We start from the raw sequence: 22,638 nt of genomic DNA, 5'->3' as shown, positions 1-22,638 counted from the left end.
TGTTTAAGATTTGGGCAGATAAAGGGGTAAGTCAGATAAAAGATGTTTTTACTAATAATTGGAACCTATTATCATTTGAGGAGCTCATTTTTAGACACAATATCCCCCCCGTAAACACTTTTTAAAAATATTTACAGCTCAGAACCTTTATTGGGACTAACCAGAGGCAATCTGCAAGAGCTCCTCCACTGACTCCATTGGAGAAAATTTTAACCAAAACCCCTCTCAGAAAAAGGTATAACTTCCAAATTCTATAATTTATTGATAGCATCCTCCCCAGAATCCTTTGCTTCTAAACTTAGTGCATGGAAAGCTGATTTAAGGAAGGAAATAACAATGGAACAATAGAGTAGTGGATGTAAAGCAGCCCAAACCCGGATGGGAAATACACGGCTCAGACTTCTACTATACAACTGGTAAATGAGAGTATACATCACACCAGAAAAACTGAGCAAATTGAACAGTAAAATCCCCGATTTGTGTAATACAAGATGCTGGGAAGATAAGGGTACACTCTGCTTGTGCATGTGTCAGAGAATAAAAGAGTTTTGGGAAGAGGTCAGAGTGCAAGAGGTCTTGTCGACCAGATGTGAGCTAGAACCAAAGTTTTTTTTTTTTTTTTTGCTTGGTTTATACCCAAAAGGACATAATACAAATCACCACAAACAAATCTTTCTAAACATCTCTTACAAGCTAAAAGTGTGACTGCCTTAACGTGGAAGGGGATGGGTAAACCAAGTATCACATACCTTTGGAAAGAATTACGTACTCTTAAAGGTAAACACGAGCTATTTGGAAAAGTGTGGGGAAACAATATACACTTTAGCTTTTTAGAATGAAATGTTTCACTTTGCAGACAGGATGTGAGTTGAGTTGCTAAATAATCCGCACACTTTTCTGCACAAATTTACAAAAATTACATAAGAAATGAGCTGAAACAAATGACTGAACTCACCTGACAGAAAGAAGACGCAGAGTAACATGTTTTCTATTACAACACTCGCAGTGATGTTTACAGGAAAACTCATCTCCTGGATTTGCAGACACAGTAAATTGTTTCAGTTGATTTGCTGTTTGTAAAATTTGTTATTCATATTTGTTGAAATGGCACTTCAAGTTCATACAGGAATTCAGTTGCAGAGTTTAAATAACTTTCAATATCAATAAAACCTAATTACTTTAAGTCAAATATTTGTTCCTGAGCAATACACCCCAACAAAATTAAGCAGCACAATACCTAAGTCTCTGACTGATGAGAATAAAATAGTCAGTAAAAAAAAAATGTTACTTACCAAATCAGACTGCAAGTTTGGGAAAATTAAAAAATAAATAAAAAAATAAATAAGGGGGAAAAAAACCCTTAAAATTGTAAAGTCAAAATGATGCAGTTTGTGTATGCACAGCTGCGACAAATTAAACTTCTTTTTCAGTGGGTGGACTGGACATGAAGCTGTTTAAAAAGCTGCTGAAACATCACATGACCAGTCAGTTCCCACTGACATACACAACATTTTAAACCTCCCTGTTAATGAATAATAATTTTGCACTTCAGCTCATGCCAACATTAATTAAACCAACATAGCAATTTAAATGTTACCTTCCAGTTATTGGTGCTCAGTATGAGTGAATAAACCTGAAAAGCACTCAGAGTGCATACCTCTGCCCGGACGCCAGTGGCCCATAACATCTGTCCCGAACTGCAATTTTCGGTTCCAGAGTAGGCCCAATGCTCTCACCAGGTTTTATGAAAATTTCTTCTTTCGTTTTTGAATATCCTCCTTAAAAACGGCTTTGTAAAAGAATTTTTTAGAGGAAGAGATGCAATGTGAACCATCTGTGTTCTAGTAGCCCCCATTCTGCTTACAAAGCAAATGAAACATTGTTTTTCTAAAGCAGGGGTAGGCAACCTGTTCCAGAAAGAGCCATGAGGGTGCAGGTTTTCTTTGCAGCCACTGACTCCACCAGGTGATTTTACTGATTAATATCACTTTGAGCAGATGGAATCAGTTAATCAGTGAAATCACCTGGTGGAGTCAGTGGCTGCAAAGAAAACCTGCACCCTCATGGCTCTTTCTGGAACAGGTTGCCTACCCCTGTTCTAAAGGGTGGCACAGTTGTGTTCAAAGTAATGGTGTTTTAATTTTTTAAAAAAAAAAAAGGTGAGTAAAGCTCAATCATTAAACAGTTTTTATTTCCATACATGCAAATGCACTGGGAACACTGCACCTTCTATTCCAACTCAAAACATCACGCGGCCTTATGCCAAAGAGGAAATGTCCTTGAAACGGGTGTTTCAACAAGACAATGACTCCAAACACACCAGCAAACGAGCAGGATCTTGGCTCCAGACCAACAGGATTAACATTCTGGAGGCACTAGCTCAATCCAAGGACCTTAATCCAATAGAAAACCTGGGGGGTGACATCAAAAATGCTGTTTCTGAGGTAAAACCAAGAAATGCAGAAGAATTGGTGAATGTAGTCCAGTCATCCTGGGCTGGAATACCTGTTCACAGGTGCCAGAAATTGTTCAACTCCATGCAACACAGATGTGAAGCAGTTCTCAGAAACAGTGGTTATACAACTAAATATTAGTTCAGTGATTCACAGAAAAGATAAATCCTCAAGCATTTTTCAGTTTATACAGTAAATGTTTGAGTTTGTAAAGAAAAATACAGACTGCCATTTATTTGAACATCCCAGTATTACTTTTTCTTCCCTTTTGGTCAAGTACTAACACATTTGATAAATTTTTCTTCAGGTTTTGATTTGTCATAGAATGTGCAGTGTTCCAAGTGCAATTGTGGAAATAAATTTGTGTTAGCCAATTATTGTGTTACATACAATAGTGTTCAGAATAATAGTAGTGCTATGTGACTAAAAAGATTAATCCAGGTTTTGAGTATATTTCTTATTGTTACATGGGAAACAAGGTACCAGTAGATTCAGTAGATTCTCACAAATCCAACAAGACCAAGCATTCATGATATGTACTCTTAAGGCTATGAAACTGGGCTATTAGTAAAAAAAAAAAAGTAGAAAAGGGGGTGTTCACAATAATAGTAGCATCGGCTGCTGCCGCTACAAACTCAAAACTATTATGTTCAAACTGCTTTTTTAGCAATGCTGTGAATCACTAAACTAGTATTTAGTTACCACAGTTTTTCATTTCTTCACATCTGCGAAGCATTAATTTTGTTGGTTTGGAACCAAGAGTTTGCTCGTTTACTAGTGTGCTTGGGGTCATTGTCTTCTTGTAACACCCATTTCAAGGGCATGTCCTCTTCAGCATAAGGCAACATGACCTCTTCAAGTATTTTGACATATCCAAACTGATCCATGATACCTGGTATGCGATATATAGGCCCAACACGCCCATATCATGAGTATATTTCTTATTGTTACATGGGAAACAAGGTACCAGTAGATTCTCACAAATCCAACAAGACCAAGCTTTCATGATATGCACACTGTTAAGGCTATGAAATCGAGCTATTAGTAAAAAAAAGTAGAAAAGGGGGTGTTCACAATAATAGTAGTGTGGCATTCAGTCACTGAGTTCGTCAATTTTGTGGAACAAACAAGTGTGAATCAGGTGTCCCCTATTTAAGGATGAAGGCAGCACCTGTTGAACATACTTGTCTCTTTGAAAGCCTGAGGAAAATGGGACGTTCAAGACATTGTTCAGAAGAACAGTAGTTTGACTAAAAAGTTGATTGGAGAGGGTAAAATGTATATGCAGGTGCAAAAAATTATAGGCTGTTCATGTACAATGATCTCCAATGCTTTAAAATGGACAACCCCCCCCCCCCAAAAAAAACAAAGACGCGTGGAAGAAAACAGAAAATAACCATCAAAATGGATAGAAGAATAACCAGAATGGCAAAGGCTCACCCATTGATCAGCTCCAGGATGATCAAAGACATTCTGGAGTTACCTGTAAATGCTTTGACAGTTAGAAGACGCCTGTGTGAAGCTAATTTATTTGCAAGAATCCCCCGAAAAGTCTCTCTGTTAAATAAAAGATGTGCAGAAGAGGTTACAATTTGCCAAAGAACACATCAACTGGCCTAAAGAGAAATGGAGGAATATTTTGTGGACTGATGAGAGTAAAATTGTTCTTTTTGGGTCCAAGGGCCACAGAGAGTTTGTAAGACGACCCCCAAACTCTGAATTTAAGCCACAGTTCACAGTGAAGACAGTGAAGCATGGTGGTGCAAGCATCATGAGCATGTTTCTCCTACTATGGTGTTTGGCCTATATATCGCATACCAGGTATCATGGATCAGTTTGGATATGTCAAAATACTTGAAGAGGTCATGTTGCCTTATGCTGAAGAAGACATGCCCTTGAAATGGGTGTTTCAACAAGACAATGACCCCAAGCACACTAGTAAATGAGCAAAATCTTGGTTCCAAACCAACAATATTAATGCCTCGCAGATGTGAAGAAATCATGAAAAACTGTGGTTATACAAGTAAATACTAGTTTAGTGATTCACAGGATTGCTAAGAAAGCAGTTTGAACTTATTGTGAACACCCCCTTTTCTACTTTTTTTTTTTTTTTTTACTAATAGCCCAATTTCATAGCCTTAAGAGTGTGCATATCATGAATGCTTGGTCTTGTTGGATTTGTGAGAATCTACTGGTACCTTGTTTCCCATGTAACAATAAGAAATATACTCAAAACCTGGATTAATCTTTTTAGCCACATAGCACTACTATTATTCTGAACACTACTGTATATAGTACATTTAAGAACAAAGACGTTTCCAAAGTGCTGCACAAGAATCAACATAGATGAGACCGCAATAGTCATGAAATAAATTAAAAATAAATAAAATAACAATAAAAATACAACCCCAATTCCAATGAAGTTGGGACGTTGTGTAAAATGTAAATAAAAACAGAATACAAAGATTTGTAAATCCTCTTCAACCTATATTAAAATGAATACACCACAAAGACAAGATATTTAATGTTCAAACTGATTGCTTCTACTGGTTGTAGAAGCAACAAAGCGAGAGCACTCTTCTAATAAAGACTTTGTTGTATTTCGGTGGTCTGTATATGACGGCACACAGTACTGAGATACTGTCTTTCGCAGCTCAATTCAAAAGAGAAGGACCTCTCCAATATCAGTTTGTGATAAATACATTTCTTTAAAACAGTCGCTATACCTCCACCACGACCAGTGGCTCTTGGTGTGCTTATAAAAGCAGTCAGGAAGTAGTAACTCTGAGAAAGCACATGACTCACCAATGTTGATCCAATTCTCCGTTAAAAACAGTATATCCAAACAGCGCGATGTAAAGAAATATTTACAGGACTTTGCCTTCCATGTCTACGGTCTGGGCTATTTCCATAGCCTCTTTTCACATAACAGCAGCCCACAGTAAACCTGAGCACTTTATTTAGCAAATGTGTCATTTCATGTGATTCAAACTGAAAACGATCACTAATTTGCATATTGACATAATTTTGTACCCCACTACGCTCCAGCAGTCGCAACTCAGTGAGATATTACACAACAGTACGCTTCCTGTCACCAGTGACAGCACGGCACTGATGGATGACTGAGCAGATGCACAAGGATGATCCTCCTGTCATGAAGCTGCTTTTCTGCAGTGCCAGTTGTTGTGGCTGATCCCCCAGTCAACCATGAACCATCAAATCTCTGAGACTGCAACTGAAACAGCCGATTAAAGCTGCACTGATTGGTGGTACTACCACATCGGCTGACCCTCAGCTACGATACTATGGCCATGTGGTGCATGCCCTTGATCATTATCAGCCAGCGCAGAGGTCACCAGTGGATCCAGTATGGAGCCGCATAGTGGTTGGACACAAGCTGGATGCTCTTCCTGAAGCAACTCCAGATGTACATGGAGAGTGGGCCACAGTTTGCTTTAAGCTTCTAGAAGTTCTTGTTTTTAAAACAGTAATGAAAGAGCATTTTCTTCCTGATTATTAGCTCTATTTTTCTAAACTCTGACTGTATTTATGCCACAAATGTAAATGAAATAAATTACTTCTAAGAGGAATGTGAGATTAGTGCAGCTGACAATGGTTTCAATCAAATGAACCAAAACAGCATAAATGAAACAATTTTTGAATATTTCCAATTTTTAATTCTTAACAGAAAAGACACAAAAAAATCCATCCAGCCACCATTAAAACAATCCAAGCGTAGATGTGAATTTACTGCTTATGCTGTTCGAGCAGATTTATCTCACACAACGTCATACATATTTACGTTCAGTCTATTTGCCCTTCTTAAATTTGCCTGGTGTGGCTCCTGTTTTCTGTTTCTTCTTGGCTGATCCTTTTGTCTCGGGTTCCTAAGAAAACACAAAGTAAATGAGCATAACATCCAACAAAACATGGAAATGACTGAACACAAACTTTAGCAAGATCTGACATGAAGCATTTTGAACTGCTTATCCACAAATTTTTTTTTACTTGTCCTATAGAAGAAAGGTCTTGTTCTACAACAGCAAGCACGGAGGGCGTAACACCCACATATGATCTTTAAATAAAATAAACAAAATTCTCAACTAGTAAGAAGGAATTTACCACCTTAATGATTGACGTAAAATAATTTCCTGACATATTCAGTGACCTGGAAATGTTCAGGTATTCATCCCCTGACTTGTTTCAAGAAAACTGGCCGACTATCTTTATATTTAGAATAAAATGTCACCGTCTCTATATATGTATATTGCATTCCTTAAATGCAGGAATGGATGTAATGATAGTGTGTGGGTGTTTATATGTTGAATATACGTTTACTTTTGTTTTTACAGTGTTGCTTTTAAAGCTTTACTGGATTTTATATATTCTTATATGGTTTTATTGGGGCCTTGGTAATGTTGGTAGGACCTTCCGTAATTGTATTATTAAATTTAAACCAGCTAAGGACTGCGTCAATACTCGTGGTCATGATGCTGACACTATTTACTTTATGTTTGCGTTCTATCTATTATGTATTTATTTCATGCATCATTTATGATCATTATGACTGCCGAGACCTGAGTACATTATTTGTTTTACATGGCTGGAATGACAAAGAGTTCTTGACTCCTTTTTACACAGTAAGTACACAGACGTGGAGCCACAGAGGTGAGTCAAAGCCCCCTTTCAGAGTAAAGGTCGACTATTTTAAAAACATTACTTACATCAACAACAACGATAATGATGAAAGTATTTTTAACATTTATAACATTTCCAGCACTATTACACCGAGTGTACTACAAGATTTCTGCAGTAACTGGCATGTGGAAATTTCATTATACAACTACAAGCTCTCGGATATGGAGGGAGTTTGCCAGGAAAAATCTGATAAGACTCTTTATTACACCCAAGTTAAAGAGTAAACAGTTAGGGATGCATCTGAAATGCTGGACAGAATGTGGGATAATGGATGTTGACCATTCCCGTATCTTCTGGGAATGTCCAAAATGCTTAGACTTTTTGGATAACTATTATTAATGTCCTGTACCAAGTTTTGGGATATGCAATTCTATTGAACTCCTTTATTTGAATCATTTTCGAGATGGCATTATTTATAAAAGTGATGAATATTTGGTAAAGATGATGTTAATAGCAGCTAAAAAATGTATAACAAGGAAGTGGGGAAAGATGGATGTGCTATTAAAGGACCAATGGATAACGATGATAGAGGACATATAGTTAATGGAAAAACTAAATCAGACTGAGACTACGGGAATCACAAATGAAGAAAAGAAAAAAAAAAGGACATTATTTAAACAAAATAATTCATAATAATGTGCTACCCAGATATTTTTATGCTGATGTTTTGTATAATTGTGATTAAAAAGTTTAATCAAATACAAGTTTTAAAAAAGAAAGATTTCTGGAGTTACTGGAATTGATGAGACATATTAAAAAAATCATGTAATTATTAAACTAGAGACATTCATCACAAAATGCCCCGCGCGCAGTATTATTTTCCATGCAAAGTGCACATGCCATTTGCATGGAATGCATGTGCATTACTTGCATGCACCCCATGCAATTAATATGTACTTGTATGGGGTGGGTATTTGGTTGAAGCCTTATGTGTTTGATGTAAACTGGGATATACAATGAAAAAATTGGACAGTGGCATAATATTTATTTAGAGGATGTGACAAACAGTGACCATAAGAAGTTGGTCACGGTCGCCAGCCTTCAAAACAAATGCAACCACTGGTGACCTTGAAACGGAGGTCAAGGTCACCGGCCTTCGAACCCATGCCAAGTACTCCTCCAAGGCATGTACCCACCAAATATGACGTTTCTGCGAAAAAAAGGTGCCGAGCTACGTTATGGCAAAGGATTTGACAGTTGTGACCATTGGTGACCTTGAAAAGTAGTTCACGGTCACTGGCCTTCGAACCCATGCGAAGTACTCCTCCAAGGCATGTACCCACCAAATATAAAGTTTCTGCGAGCAATAGGTGCCGGGCTACTTTGCAGCGAAGGATTTGACAGTTGTGGCCATTGGTGACCTTGATAAGTAGGTCAAGGTCACTGGCCTTCGAACCCATGCAAAGTACTCCTCCAAAGCATGTACCCACCAAATATTAAGTTTCTGCGAGCAATAGGTGCCGAGCTATGTTACAGCAAAGGATTTGACAGTTGTGACCATTGGTGACCTTGATAAGTAGGTCAAGGCCACTAGCCTTCGAACCCATGCAAAGTACTCCTCCAAAGCATGTACCCACAAAATATTAAGTTTCTGCAAGCAATAGGTGCCGAGCTACGTTACGGCGAAGGATTTGATAGTTGTGACCACTAGTGACCTTCCAAAGTAGGTCACGGTCACTGGCCTTCAAACCCATGCAAAGTACTCCTCCAAGGCATGTACCCACCAAATATTAAGTTCCTGCGAGCAATAGGCGAACAAATTGCGGCCGGACAGACAGCCCGGATGCTATATTCCCCACGGCGCATAAAAAAGAAAAGAAAAACAAATAGGGCTATCAAAGTTAACACTATATTAACACAAATTCTTATTAAACACAACAAATTTTTTGATACGCGATTAATGCACACACCTTCTGTGTAACTCTCAGCTCATGTTGTAGTATCAGACATCAGGAAGCTATGCAGCATATTGAGGATTGTCAGCAGAAACAAACCTCCTTGAGCAGATATCCCAGATAAAGGTATTTTTTGATTGATCTGTATTGGATTAATTAAACCCAAGTCTAGAAATAAGTGTGCGTATGTTGTCTGGCTCACTATAAGCCTGGTATTTTTCAACATTGCTAGGAGAAGTTACAGAAAAGAAAGAACAAGAAAACAATGTACACTGTGCCCAAAAGGTGTAGGCAGAAGCAATGCTAATCAACGCCTACACCCCCATACAGTCAAATCAACCCAAGCTATGTGCCAGTTCATGCACATTCATTTCCAACAAAGTCTGAACAGTAGCGGCTCATAACTAAGTAAATATTTCACAACAGCTCCTATTTCGTACTAGTTACCCCGGTACATATTCAACAGGAAGAATTCAAATGAAGCAGATTCATCATACAACACAAACTCAACGTTTATCATCAGATACGAGTACATATCCGGAGAACACCATTTCTTTGTATAAATATTTAAACTGGTTGATATTTGGACATTGTTTTAGTTTCTCAGGTAGCTTATTCCATTTTTTTGGTCACAAATAGAGAGACAGAAACATTTCCTGGTCTTCCTAGCGCCAGCAATGTAAAAATGATACAAACCCATTAAATTATATATTCCTTCTCTTTGCATAAAATATTCTTGAATTCTAAATGGTACTTGTTTATTTTTCACTTTATACATCAATTGAACAGTCTTAAATAAAATGTGTTTTAAAATCTTCGATTTAATAAACAATGGGTTAGTATGATCCCGATACCCTGCAATGTGAATTATTCTTAATGCCCTTTTTTGAAGGATGAATAATAGTTGCACTGTAGTTTTAGTTATTGCCCCAGACTACAGCGCAGTGAGTCAAGTAAGATGCAATCAATGCGTAATACAGAGTATGTAGTGATTTACCATCAAGAATGTGCTTTGCCCTATTTAATACTGCAATACTTTTTGATACTTTCTTTTGAATATGTTGAATATAAGCTTTCCAGTTAAGTCTATCATCGATGATCACACCTAACAACTTGTTCTCTTTGACACATACTATGTTTACCCCTGTATGTTTAACTGTATTTGTTAATGTTTTTTATGATTTCAAAATAACATTATTTTAGTTTTAGACCAATTTAATGACAATTTGTTCATATCAAACCAACTCTTCAACTTCATCATTTGAGATCCCAAATCAATTAATAATTGTTGCAAATTTATCTCCTGAACAAAATAGCTTTGTGTCATCTGCAAAGAGAACCAATTTAAACACATCCAAAACTTTGCATAAATCATTGATATACAAAATAAATAATTTTGGTGCCAACACAGAACCCTGAGGAACCCCACAAACAATGTCCAGATACAAAGAACAGCAGTCCTATTTTCCTTTGGTCCACATGTATATTAATCTCTTCTACTGCATCGAACAAAACCAGTGCTGTGGACCTTTTTGCTCTAAAACCATATTGACTATCATTAAGCAAGTTGTGTCATTCAATAAATTTATCCAATCTGTTATTGTAAAGTTTTTCAAATATCTCTGAAAATTGTGACAATAGCATGACAGGCCTGTAGTTTGTAAAAAGATGCTTGTCACCAGATTTGAATAAAGGTATCACTTTTGCTACTTTCATACCATTTGGGACAATTCCAGTTTGAAATGATTTATTAAATATATATGTTAATGGTTTAGCAATTTCTGTAATTATCTGCTTTACTACAGCCATATGTACAACATAATGATCCGTTGACGTTTTGCTTTTACATGTACCGACTACCTTAATAATTTCCCTCATCCACTGGGCCAAGAAACATTGTATATAGATTTCTGTCATTAATTGGTGATTTACCCATGGGCTGTGTGGAATGTCAATATCAATATTAAAATGAATCAAATGGGATTTGGGCAAAAAACAAAAAGCCTGATTGGGAAATTCCTAGTTCAAACAATCTGTAAGAAAATAGAAGTCAAAGGAAATGTCATGATCATGGCAGGTTTATTTACTTTTTATTAATTAATTATTTTTAATTCCAACTTCCTATCTATTGTCAATATTGCTTTTTCATGTCCACAAAAACTGCTGTGTGGCCTAACGGTTGTAATACCACAGTGTGCTTTACATTATTTCACCAGTAGATGTCAGTGATTTGTAATGAGGTGTTCAACGACGCTTCAAATAGTGAAGCTTTTGTTGACGCACCTGGCTGACAGGCTCATTTGAGTGTCAAAGTATCAACACTTAAAATAAGGGTTTATCTTGCAGTCACGACTCAGCACTGTGTATTAATACATAACATTCAGGCCAAACAGTATCTTCCGAGGTGTGCTATAATGAAGCGATGTTTTTAGCAATGTAAACAAATAAAGAATTTGTGCTTTATCCGGAGTCGGGTCGTGGGGGCAGCAGCTCAAGCAAAGCCGCCCAGACCTCCGGATCCACACACACCTCCCCCAGCTCCTCTGGGGGAACCCCAAGGCGTTCCCAAGCCAGCCGAGAGATGTAGTCCCTCCAGCGTGTCCTGGGTCTTCCCCGGGGCCTCCTCCCAATGGGACGTGCCCGAAACACCTCTCCAGCGAGGCGTCCAGGGGACATCCGGAAAAGATGCCCGAGCCACCTCAACTGACTCCTTTCGATGTGGAGGAGCAGCGGCTCGACTCCGAGCTCCTCCCAAGTGACCGAGTTCCTCACCCTATCTCTAAGGGAGCGCCCAGCCACAGTATCAATTATATTTAAATGCTAAATAATCTTTAACCACCAAGATGCTAATACAAAACTCCAATTCAGTTCTCATAAAGTGTCAAGGGCCTAGAACACACAATCAAATATTCCAGACTTTTAAAAAGTCTATAAACATTGTTTCAAGTTACCTTCCGTTTGGATGACAGCGATCCAGTCACAGTGAAGAAAGAATCCAGTCGACCCTGAGTGCTGCCCTGCCGACTCTTCATAATCTTCTTGCAGCCATTACGGATTCTGTCCTCACTGCAAACATTGTGGGGAGAAGAATGAATAAAATGCTACAATGTCCTGTGCACAAACACACTTTTCTTTGTTCATGTTTTCCATGTATACCGATAGATGGATTGGGGCTGCATGTGAGATCCTGCAGACGTTAGTACTGGACCATCATAGTGAAGAAAGAGTTGAGACACAAGTTGAGAATCTTCATTTACCAGTCGATTTACGTGCACTCCTATCTTGATCTAAGGTCTTTGGGGAATGACTGAAAGAACAAGGTTGCCGATACGAGTCAAAAATGAGATTCTTCTGTTGGGTATCTGGGTTTACACTTAGGGACAGCGTGGTAAGCTCCAATATCTGGGATGGACTCTAAGCAGAGCAGCTGCTTCATTGCATGGAAAGGAGCTGCGGTGGTTTGGGAATCTGGTGAGGATGCCCCCAGGCACATCCAACTGGGAGGGGGCCAAAGTAAATACCTAGGACATGCTGGAGGGATATTTCCCAGCTAGCATTAGAGGACTTGGCCAAGGATAGCGAGCATGACAAAATAAGTCCCTTCAGCTGATCCCTTTTTTTTTCCCCCACTCAAGGTCACGGTACAGTAGCTCCAATGAGGATCTGCATGCTGATTTGGCACAAGTTTTATGTTGGATGCCCTTCCTGATGCAACTCCACATTACATGGACAACTGTGGAAAGGGTGGAGTTTGAACCGGGAACCTTCCGCACTGCAACCAGGCAGACTAACCATTTGGCCACCACCTCTACCACACAAAGCAGGCATGACACTTTACCGATTTTTAATCAGAATTCTGATATTTCCCTCAAAAGAACATTTTCAGATTTTTCAAATCTATTTTCCATGTCAGAACCAAGTTAAAAGTTAAGCAAGACCAAAGCTCAAAGTAGCTCCCAATCTGTCACCTTTTTGACGCAATACAGCAACATGTACAGTGTACTCCAAAAGTATTGCAACACTTGGTATTTCACGCACTGTAATTTGTTTATGCCATTTCAAATACACACACACACACAAAAAACACCACAAAATTATCTTCCTTAAAATCAAACTGAAAGCAAATCTCTACAACTTGATAATTAAAACTACGAAAGCCAAGATGATGGTTTGCATAAGTAATGGGACCATTTGGTATAAAACCTGTAAATAATCAGGTTGTTTTTGTCAGTTTTCTGCAGACAAGTCACTGAATATGTCTTGGACTTTATTTACAACAGTTATGAAGAAATACAAACAGTATGGCACTCTATGGTAAATCTGCATGAAGTAGATACTGTAGTTCTCAAAACTGAGTAACTGTGCAAAAGGAGAAAAGTGAGGAAAGCCACCAAGACAACAGAGAAAAAGTTATAGGTTTCTCTGGCTGTGATTGGAGAAATTGTGCATAGCGCATGTTTTGCATTCTGTATCACCAGTTATACAGCTTCATGATGAAGTGGTATCGAGGAGGGTTTTATTAAAAAGAAGACCTGAAAGTTCAGCTACAATTTGCCAGATGGTACATCTGAGATGCAAGCCTAGATTTGATCTGTTTTGGTGAGAGAAAATAATCCTGTGTTTCTGTTTTACCTTCATAAAACCGTACAGACTTCATGTATGTGATCATGGAAATTTACACAAGGAAGGGATTAGGAAAGAATGCTTACCAAGCTGTAAGAGACATTCAAGGGAAAATTAGTAAACAAAAACTGACCAAAGAAGGGCAAGAGACAAAACAACAGATTTGCATAAACTATCTGAACAACAAAGTTAAGACATGCTGTTACTTCATTTCTATGTAGTTGTGTTGCGCCAGCAAGGTGGCTTAGTAGTTAGCACTGTTGCTTCATGTTCTCCCCATGTTTGCTTGGGTTCTCTTTGGGTGCTCCGGCTTCCTCCCACATCCAAAAACATGCAAGTTAGGTGAACTGGTGACTTTAAATTGACCACACGTATGCGTGTGTGAAATGTGTTTCTCCATCTATATGTGGCCCTGCAATACGCTGGTATCCTGCCCAGAGTGTACAACGCCTGATGCTCTATCACTGTTGGGATAGGTTCCAGCCCCCCGTGACCCTTGATTGGACTAAGCAGGTGTAGAAAATGAATGCATGAATGAATGTGTTGCCCCTTCTGCAGAATTACATATTAATGTTACAGGAGGAACGAAACCCAGATTCACCAGTTGGATAGCAGATAGCAGAACTTGCACGCAGTTTCTTTGCATGCTTTGTCAAGACTGAGGTACTACAAAATAGCAAGTTATCTGACACAGATGTTGTGGATGAGGCTTCTCTGCTCCCTCCATTAGAAATGTGCCTGCCTCTTAAGTGCCAGGCAACACTGTTGCAAGAGAAGAAACGGTGTGACGGAACTTCCTACAAACTGTTAGGAATGCATACAAGGAATGTATACAAAGCAACTGCACAGTGCTTGAAGAACAAACCTCCCATCAAGAACAACCTCTTGATTCACCTTTCTGCAATGAACCCTGTAGTGAGAGAAAGTTCAAAGGCCATGAAATACATGAAGGCTTCCTGGATTGTCAGCAATGTTCTGCAAGAAGATGACTTAGCACCATATGCACTTGAAGTGTAGAATTATCAATCTAATATTAAACTGACAGCTGCAACAGGAAATAAAAGACTCAATGAATGGTGGGCTACTGTTAGTGGCCAATACCCTCACCTGTGGAACACGGTAAAGGCTGTAATCATGGCCCACAAGCAGAAAGTGCATTCAGCACCATGAGCACTATTGTTACCAATCAAACATCCAGAATGGGGTTTGGCTTACATGCAACAGGGAAGTCAGCAGTGAAACATTTCTAAAGAAAGGACAAACAGCATAATCATGTTCCCTTCCTTGCTTGTCAAAACATACAAACAGTGCATAAAAGGTCGCAAAGCACATCAGGAAGTTCTAATAACAAAGAACAAAACAACTTTAAAGGTGAAAGGCTAATCCAGCAAGTGTGTCCTCAAAGATGAAGAACAAAAAAGTAACTAAAAGAAGAAATAGGAAAGACTAAGAGAAAGCAGATTACAAAAAAAAAAAAAAAAAAAATTCACCCTCCAACCAGTTATGAATGCCCACTTTGTTGTGTGAGCCACAATCTAATGAACTGTACAGAGGTACTATGTACCAGAAATTTGGATCAGAAATGTATTTAATTCTCAAAACCCACTGGCTTCAGGACCAAAATACTAAAGAATTACTTCAGATAAATTTATGAACTACATCCATTTAAAACAGCATTATTTAGGTGTGAAAAATTAATAAAATGCAGGAACTTCAGGGGGCATTGCCCCAAGGATTTAAGTGGACCCCAGGCTGTGACCTACGTAAGCTCCGCTCGCTGCCCACCATCATGCCTGGATACGGAAGTGGGGGATGAGCCGCTTGGTCTACTGCCACTGCGAGCATTGGAGATCATTGTAGATGAACAGCCTATAATTTTTTACACCTGCGTATAAGTTTTCCCCTCTCCAATCAACTTTTTAATCAAACTATGCTGTTCTTCTGAACAATGTCTTGAACATCCCATTTTCCTCAGGCTTGCAAAGAAAAAAAAGCATGTTCAACAGGTGCTGGCTTCATCCTTACATAGGGGACACCTGATTCACACCTGTTTGTTTCACAAAATTAACGAACTCACTGACTGAATGCCACACTACTATTATTGTGAACACCCCCCTTTTCTTTTTTTTTTTACTAATAGGCCAATTTCATAGCCTTAAGAGTGTGCATATCATGAATGCTTGGTCTTGTTGGATTTGTGAGAATCTACTGGTACCTTGTTTCCCATGTAACAATAAGAAATATACTCAAAACCTGGATTAATCTTTTTAGTCACATAGCACTACTATTATTCTGAACACTACTGTACAAACCTACGGAGCCCGCCTGGGGACATGGTGGTTAAATTTTTTTGGCCCAGATTACTGCGTTCCCTGGCAACAGTTTTTGCGTTCCCTCGCAATAACCTAATATCATATTAAAGCTCATGCCTATCAGAGCACAAGGTGAGTGGAATCAGGTGGGGGAGAGACTGAACGCATATGCACGCGCGCGCACACACACACACCAGATAGCAACAGGATTCACGAGAGAATGGGATCCCGTGAGATGAGGCAGTAAGTTGCTACAACTTGCACAGCTGTAAGAATCCGTATGAAATATACGTAGTTTACTTATACAACAGCTTTGGCACGACACTCCCCCCTGAATAAAGCACATGGCATCTTCTAGTGCATCATATCTCTGCCGAAACAGACCGTTTTTCTTTAAAATACGCTTCAGAGTCTTCATGCACATAATCACATTGTGTCTCACAGACAAAGCCCCTAGTATATTATTGTATGTGAGCCCCATGTTAAAGTAAAACTTAATCAGGTTCTGGTTATCCATGATGTGCAATCCATCCAAATGATTCAACAAACCCGTGTGTCGCCAGGCTGGAAATATGGACTCAAAAGTTATTGGGAGGGAATGCAAAAGGTATCGCAAGGGAACGTAATAATCTGGGCCAAAAAAATGTAACCACCATGCCCCTCGGCAGGCTCCGTACAAACCAAATGTTGCTCCCAAAACTACTCTTTATTTACCAACTAAATCACTGACATCAAAACACAACAGTGCTCTGAGGGCATAATATCCCCCTCTGCCAAATGCTGCTTTGGTACAAGTGCTTGCTAGATTCTGATAACATTTCGAGGACCTGTACTAATTGTCACGAAATTCGTCTTAAATACAACCCCAATTCCAATGAAGTTGGGATGTTGTGTGAAATGTAAATAAGAAAAGAATACAATGATTTGCAAATCCTCTTCAACCTATATTCAATTGAATACACCACAAAGACAAGATATTTAATGTTCAAACTGATAAACGTTATTGTTTTTGTGCAAATATTTGCTCATTTTGAAATGGATGCCTGCAACACGTTTCAAGAAAGCTGGGACAGTGGCAACAAAAGACTGGGAAAGTTGATGAATGCTCAAAGAACACCTGTTTGGAACATTCCATAGGTGAACAGGTTAATTGGAAACAGGTGAGTGTCCTGATTGGGTATAAAAAGAGCATTCCCAAAAGGCTCAGCCATTCACAAGCAAAGATAGGGCGAGGATCACCACTTTGGGAACAACTGCGTAAAAAAATAGTCCAACAGTTTAAGAACAATGTTTCTCAATGATCAAATGCAAGGAATTTAGGGTTCCATCATCTACAGTCCATAATATAAATCAGAAGATTCAGAGGATCTGGAGAACTTTCTACACGTAAGTGGCAAGGCTGAAAACCAACACTGAATGCCCGTGACCTTCAATCCCTCAGGCAGCACTACATTAAAAACTGACATCATTGTGTAAAGGATCTTACTGGGTGAGCTCAGGAACACTTCAGAAAACCACTGTCAGTTAACACAGTTCGTCGCTACATCTACAAGTGTAAGTTAAAACTCTACCATGCAAAGCGAAAGCCATACATCAACAACAGCCAGAAACGCCGCCACTTTCTCTGGGCCCGAGCTCATTTGAAATGGACAGACACAAAGTGGAAAAGTGTACTGTGGTCTGATGAGTCCACATTTCAGATCGGTCTTGGAAATCATGGACGTCGTGTCTCCTGGACAAAGGAGGAAAAAGACCATCCAGATTGTTACCAGTGCAAGTTCAAATGCCAACATCTATGATGGTATGGGGGTGTGTTAGTGCCCATGACATGGGCAACTTACACATCTGTGATGGCACCATCAATGCTGAAAGGTGCGTCCAGGTTTTGGAGCAACACATGCTGCCATCCAAGCAACGTCTTTTTCAGGGACGTCCCTGCTTATTTCAGCAAAACAATGCCAAGCCACATTCTGCACGTGTTACAACAGCGTGGCTTCGTAGTAAAAGAGTGCAGGTACTAGACTGGCCTGCCTGCAGTCCAGACTTGTCGCTCACTGAAAATGTGTGGCGAATTATTAAGCGCAAAATACAACAACAGAGACCCCAGACTGTTGAACAACTGAAGTTCTACATCAAGCAAGAATGGGAAAGAATTCCACCTACAAAGCTTCAGCAATTAGTGTCCTCAGTTTCCTAACACTTGTTGAGTGTTGTTAGAAGGAAAGGTGATTAACACAGTAGTAAACATACCACTGTTCCAGCTTTTTTGAAACGTGTTGCAGGCATCCATTTCAAAATGAGCAAATATTTGCACAAAAACAATAAAGTTTATCAGTCTGAACATTAATTATCTTGTCTTTGTGGTGTATTCAATTGAATATAGGTTGAAGAGTGTGGTATATTGAGCTAATGGGTTCACCGTAGTTTTTCGTATGTTCATATGTGATATGCGCATGCCTAGATAGATGCACCAGAACGCAAACCACAGTTGGCATGTTGTAGTTATGCTTATGCAAGTATTCAGTAAAGTGGTTAAATGCGTGCAACCGTCTCATCATTAATACACCACATAATTGGCGACGAGGTGAAAAGTGACTGTAGTGAGCAGTGAAGATGGCAAACTTCGCCAAACCGGACGAATTTAATCCAGAAAATGAACAATGGACAGCCTACGTCGAGCGGATGGAACTTTTTTCGAAGCACACGATGTCGAGGAAGTGAACACCTAGAGGGCGTGCCGCTGACTGCAAAGCAGATTGCCAAGGTAACGAGAACTGACACAGAGCTTTCAAAGCTGCACAGATTCATCATGGAAGGGTGGCCAAAAGACATTGCTGAAGAACTGAAAGGATACCACAAAAGGCGTGATGAACTCTCTGTGGAGCAGGGGTGTGTGTTGTGGGGCACGAGAGTGATTGCACCAGCAAAGCTCAGAGCTGCCGTGCTTAAAGAAATCCACAGTGGGCACCCTGGCATTGTGAAAATGAAGGCAATTGCACGGCAATACGTCTGGTGGCCACATATTGATAGAGATGTTGAGAAAGCGTGCAAAGGATGTGAAACGTGTCAGCTAGAGCAGAGCATGCCGCGCCACGTGCTACTGCACCCTTGGGAATTTCCACGAGATGTGTGGAAGAGACTTCACATTGACTTTGCAGGGCCATTCATGGGCCATATGTTCATGATTGTAGTTGACGCATTCTTGAAATGGCTGGAGGTTTATAAAATGACACAAATAACCTCCTCTGCAACCATCACCAGACTAAAGAGACTTTTTGCATCATATGGAGTCCCTGAACAGATTGTCACAGACAATGCAACAACCTTTATGTCAGATGAGTTCCAACAGTTTGCGAGGAGAAATGGAATCCTCCACACGACCGGTGCCCCGAGGCACCCAGCCACAAACGGCCTAGCCGAGAGATACGTCTCAACGTTCAAGGCTGGTATGAAAAAGTTGGCGAGAGAAGATTTGAGCACTGAAGACAAAGTCTCTCACTTCCTGCTACAGTATCGCACAACTCCCAACAGCACAACAGGCGAGTCGCCTGCAGATGAAATTTTGGAATGACATGTCAGAACCAGACTGGACTTTCTGAAACCAAACATCCAAGAAACAGTGAGGAGGAAGCAGTATCTGCAGAAGGAAGGTCATGACAGAAAGGCGTTGGATAGACAGTTCGATGTTGACGAGCAAGTTTACCTGCAAAACACTGCTGGCGAAACCCCAAGGTGGATCCCAGGAGTCATCACCCAGCGTCCTACAAGGTCCGTGGAGGAGCGACGGATCAAGAATACCGACGCCACGGAGACCAGCTGAGACCTCGCCATTTTGCGGGGCTTCCAGATCTGCAAGCTGAGAAAGTAGCTGAGGAGACCGGGCTGATGGAGAGCAATTTCAGAGCATCCCCAGCACCTGAACTGTCAGAGCCAGCTGAGCTGCCTGATCCTGTTGCGGTGACCCTAAGGCACTCCCAGCGTACCCCAAAAGTGCCTCAACGTTACCAGGACTGAGTGTGGTGATAAGAGACTGAGTGCTGATGTTTAGTTAAAGTTACAGTTAAAGCATTCAGTTTATTCAGTTAAGCCAGTGGTGTCCAAACTGTTCCAGAAAGGGCCGAGAGGGTGCAGGTTTTCTTTGCAGGCACTGACTCCAGCAGGTGATTTCGCTGATTAACATCCCTTTGAACAGGTGGGATGAGTTCATCGGTGAAATCACCTGCTGAAGTCAGTGGCTGCAAAGAAAACCTGCACCCTCTCGGCCCTTTCTGGAACAGTTTGGACACCAGTGAGTTAAGCATTCAGTTAACTTTATTATACAGTATGGGTAATGTTGACATTTAGAATCTTAATGCATAGTTATGATATATTTTATGTTAAGGTAATTGGCTAAAGTAATGCATTAAGTTAAAAAATGAGGTGGGCTTCATAGATAATTGGCAAAGCTTCTGGGGAAAACCTGGTCTTGTTAGGAGAGACGGCATCCATCCCACGTTGGATGGAGCAGCTCTCATTTCTAGAAACCAGTTTTATTTGTTGTTATCTATCGTCCACCTGGTCGTTACTGTGAGTTTCTCTGTGAATTTTCAGACCTTTTGTCTGACTTAGTGCTTAGCTCAGATAAGATAATTATAGTGGGTGATTTTAACATCCACATAGATGCTGAGAATGACAGCCTCAACACTGCATTTAATCTATTATTAGACTCAATTGGCTTTGCTCAAAATGCAAATGAGTCCACCCACCACTTTAACCATACTTTAGATCTTGTTCTGACTTATGGTATGGAAATTGAAGACTTAACAGTATTCCCTGAAAACCCCCTTTTGTCTGATCATTTCTTATTAACATTTACATTTACTTTAATGGACTACCCAGCAGTGGGGAATAAGTTACGTACATGTGATTTCTTTTTTATAAATATATTTGGAAAAATCTTAAAAAAAAAACCAAAAAAAAAAACCCCACCTTTTTCACACTGTCATTATGGGGTATTGTTTGAGGAATTTTGAGGGAAAAATGAATTTATTACATTTTGGAATAAGGCTGTAACATCACAAACTGTGGAAAGGGTGAAGTGCTGTGAATACTTTCTGGAGTCACGGTAAATATTTCAGTAATCCAGGATGAGTAGTTGTGACTAGGTTATACCAGGTTTAAATAATCTGGTTCACAGCTGTCTGTCTTCAAAATAAATCATGGGTGGGCACCAGGTTTCCTGATTTTGAAATGGAAAAGATGAATGGAGGCATAAGCAGAGCAGAACCCTGAATTAATAATAATAATAAAATTGCTATGGCAGTAAGAACATTGTGACAGATGCATGTTTAGCATGTTCATTACAAATCAGACACTGTGGCAGTTTTAGAAAAGAGAAGCAACTGTATGAGCGACTGAACAGTCACAGTGTTCGTGGGAAAAAGACACAGTATGGTTCTCATGAACAATATTGTATGCATTTCTGTGCAGATCTAATCTTTCTGGCCAAAGAAAGAATTTGGCAACAAATCAAGGTGAAGTACACAAATATTTTACAGACCAGCAAGTTCCTCAAAAAGCTTTTCACTAGGTCTACAGACCAAGCAATAATTTTCTAATAGCATGGTTCATTTCTTCCCCTCATTCATTTGTCACACTTTGCTTGTGAGCTTCATCCACAGAGTAACTGCAAAGTACATGCAGATGGCAGTTATCTGCTACAGTGACTGGCAAGGGAAAAGAAGCCAATGAGACATTGCTCCAATTTTGTGGAAATGTATAAATTTCTAACAATTTTAACACAACGTTATATTTAGTCTTCAGGGGGGGTGGCCAAGTGGTTAGCACACTTGGCTTCAGTGTGGAAGGTTCCTGGTTCAAACCTGACCCCTGCCACAACTCCATGTAATGTGGAGTTATGTCAGGAAGGTCATCTGGCATAGAACTTGTGCCAAATGGAGTTTGGCACAGGAGGAAGAGATACAAGAACTCATTTGTGCCACACTCCATCGCACTTTTAAATCAGAGGGAGACCAAATGAACACGTTGTTGCAGACCACACACTAGTTTTAAAATTATTTAATGCTGAGTGTTTTATGATGAATGTTCGATGTGTTTTTCACGTCTTGGGGCTTCGGCAGTTTAAGTCGATTTTCCGTTTTACCGACAATAAAGTTTTATCTTATCAAATCAACGTGCAGATCCACCTCGGTTTTGGTGTGGCGACCCTGAGTACAAACAAGGGAGCAGCCAAAGGGTCTTAGTCACCCCCTCTGGGGAAGGTGGTACGTGTGTTGCTCAAGCTCAGGTCCTCTACAAGAGGCCTGGGAGTTTGAGGGTTCGGTGCAGTAGCTTAGCTGCTCCTAGGACTGCACTCTTTTGGACAGAGGCCTCTGATGTTGTCCCTGGAATCTGCTGGAGCCACAGCTCTTAGTGGTCCGATTACCGATGGGACTACTTTGGACTTTACCTTCCACATCTGCTGGAAGGAAGCCGCTGGATAGTGCAGTAAAATTTATACCTTTGGAACAAAAGGTCATGGGTTTAAACCTCAGTCAGGGCACACATCCACTAAGGGTCCTCAGTCTAGACCCCTCCCATGCTACTCCCCAGCCTACCTCGTAAACATGGAAACATGAGTGAAAGTCACTCCACTGTGCGTGTACTCTCTTCCTCAGC

The 22,638-nt window shown here is 40.0% G+C and overlaps 2 protein-coding genes across 4 annotated transcripts in view; both read right to left on the bottom strand.

Moving 5' to 3' along the window:
* The window catches only part of si:dkeyp-28d2.4 (sialic acid-binding Ig-like lectin 12), a 73,339-nt gene extending 71,396 nt beyond the window's left edge, over positions 1–1,943 (bottom strand). Inside the window, 2 exon segments of the mRNA XM_034171200.1 lie at positions 956–1,031; positions 1,658–1,943. Coding sequence (XP_034027091.1) covers positions 956–1,031; positions 1,658–1,687 — 106 coding nt within the window. The 5' untranslated portion in view covers positions 1,688–1,943.
* Positions 1,944–6,128: 4,185 nt separating this feature from the next.
* The window catches only part of fen1 (flap structure-specific endonuclease 1), a 37,869-nt gene continuing 21,359 nt past the window's right edge, over positions 6,129–22,638 (bottom strand). For all 3 annotated transcript variants that reach the window (XM_034171172.1, XM_034171163.1, XM_034171180.1), the window contains exons 11-12: positions 11,998–12,112; positions 6,129–6,340 (exon numbers count right to left, since the gene is read on the bottom strand). In XM_034171172.1, coding sequence (XP_034027063.1) covers positions 6,263–6,340; positions 11,998–12,112 — 193 coding nt within the window. In that variant the 3' untranslated portion in view covers positions 6,129–6,262. The remainder of the gene's footprint in view (positions 6,341–11,997; positions 12,113–22,638) is intronic.

Source organism: Thalassophryne amazonica, chromosome 1 (genome assembly GCF_902500255.1).
Source record: "Thalassophryne amazonica chromosome 1, fThaAma1.1, whole genome shotgun sequence".
Classification (NCBI taxonomy): domain Eukaryota; kingdom Metazoa; phylum Chordata; class Actinopteri; order Batrachoidiformes; family Batrachoididae; genus Thalassophryne; species Thalassophryne amazonica.
Note: the sequence above shows the minus strand (reverse complement) of the source record. Positions and strands in the feature narration are given on the sequence as shown.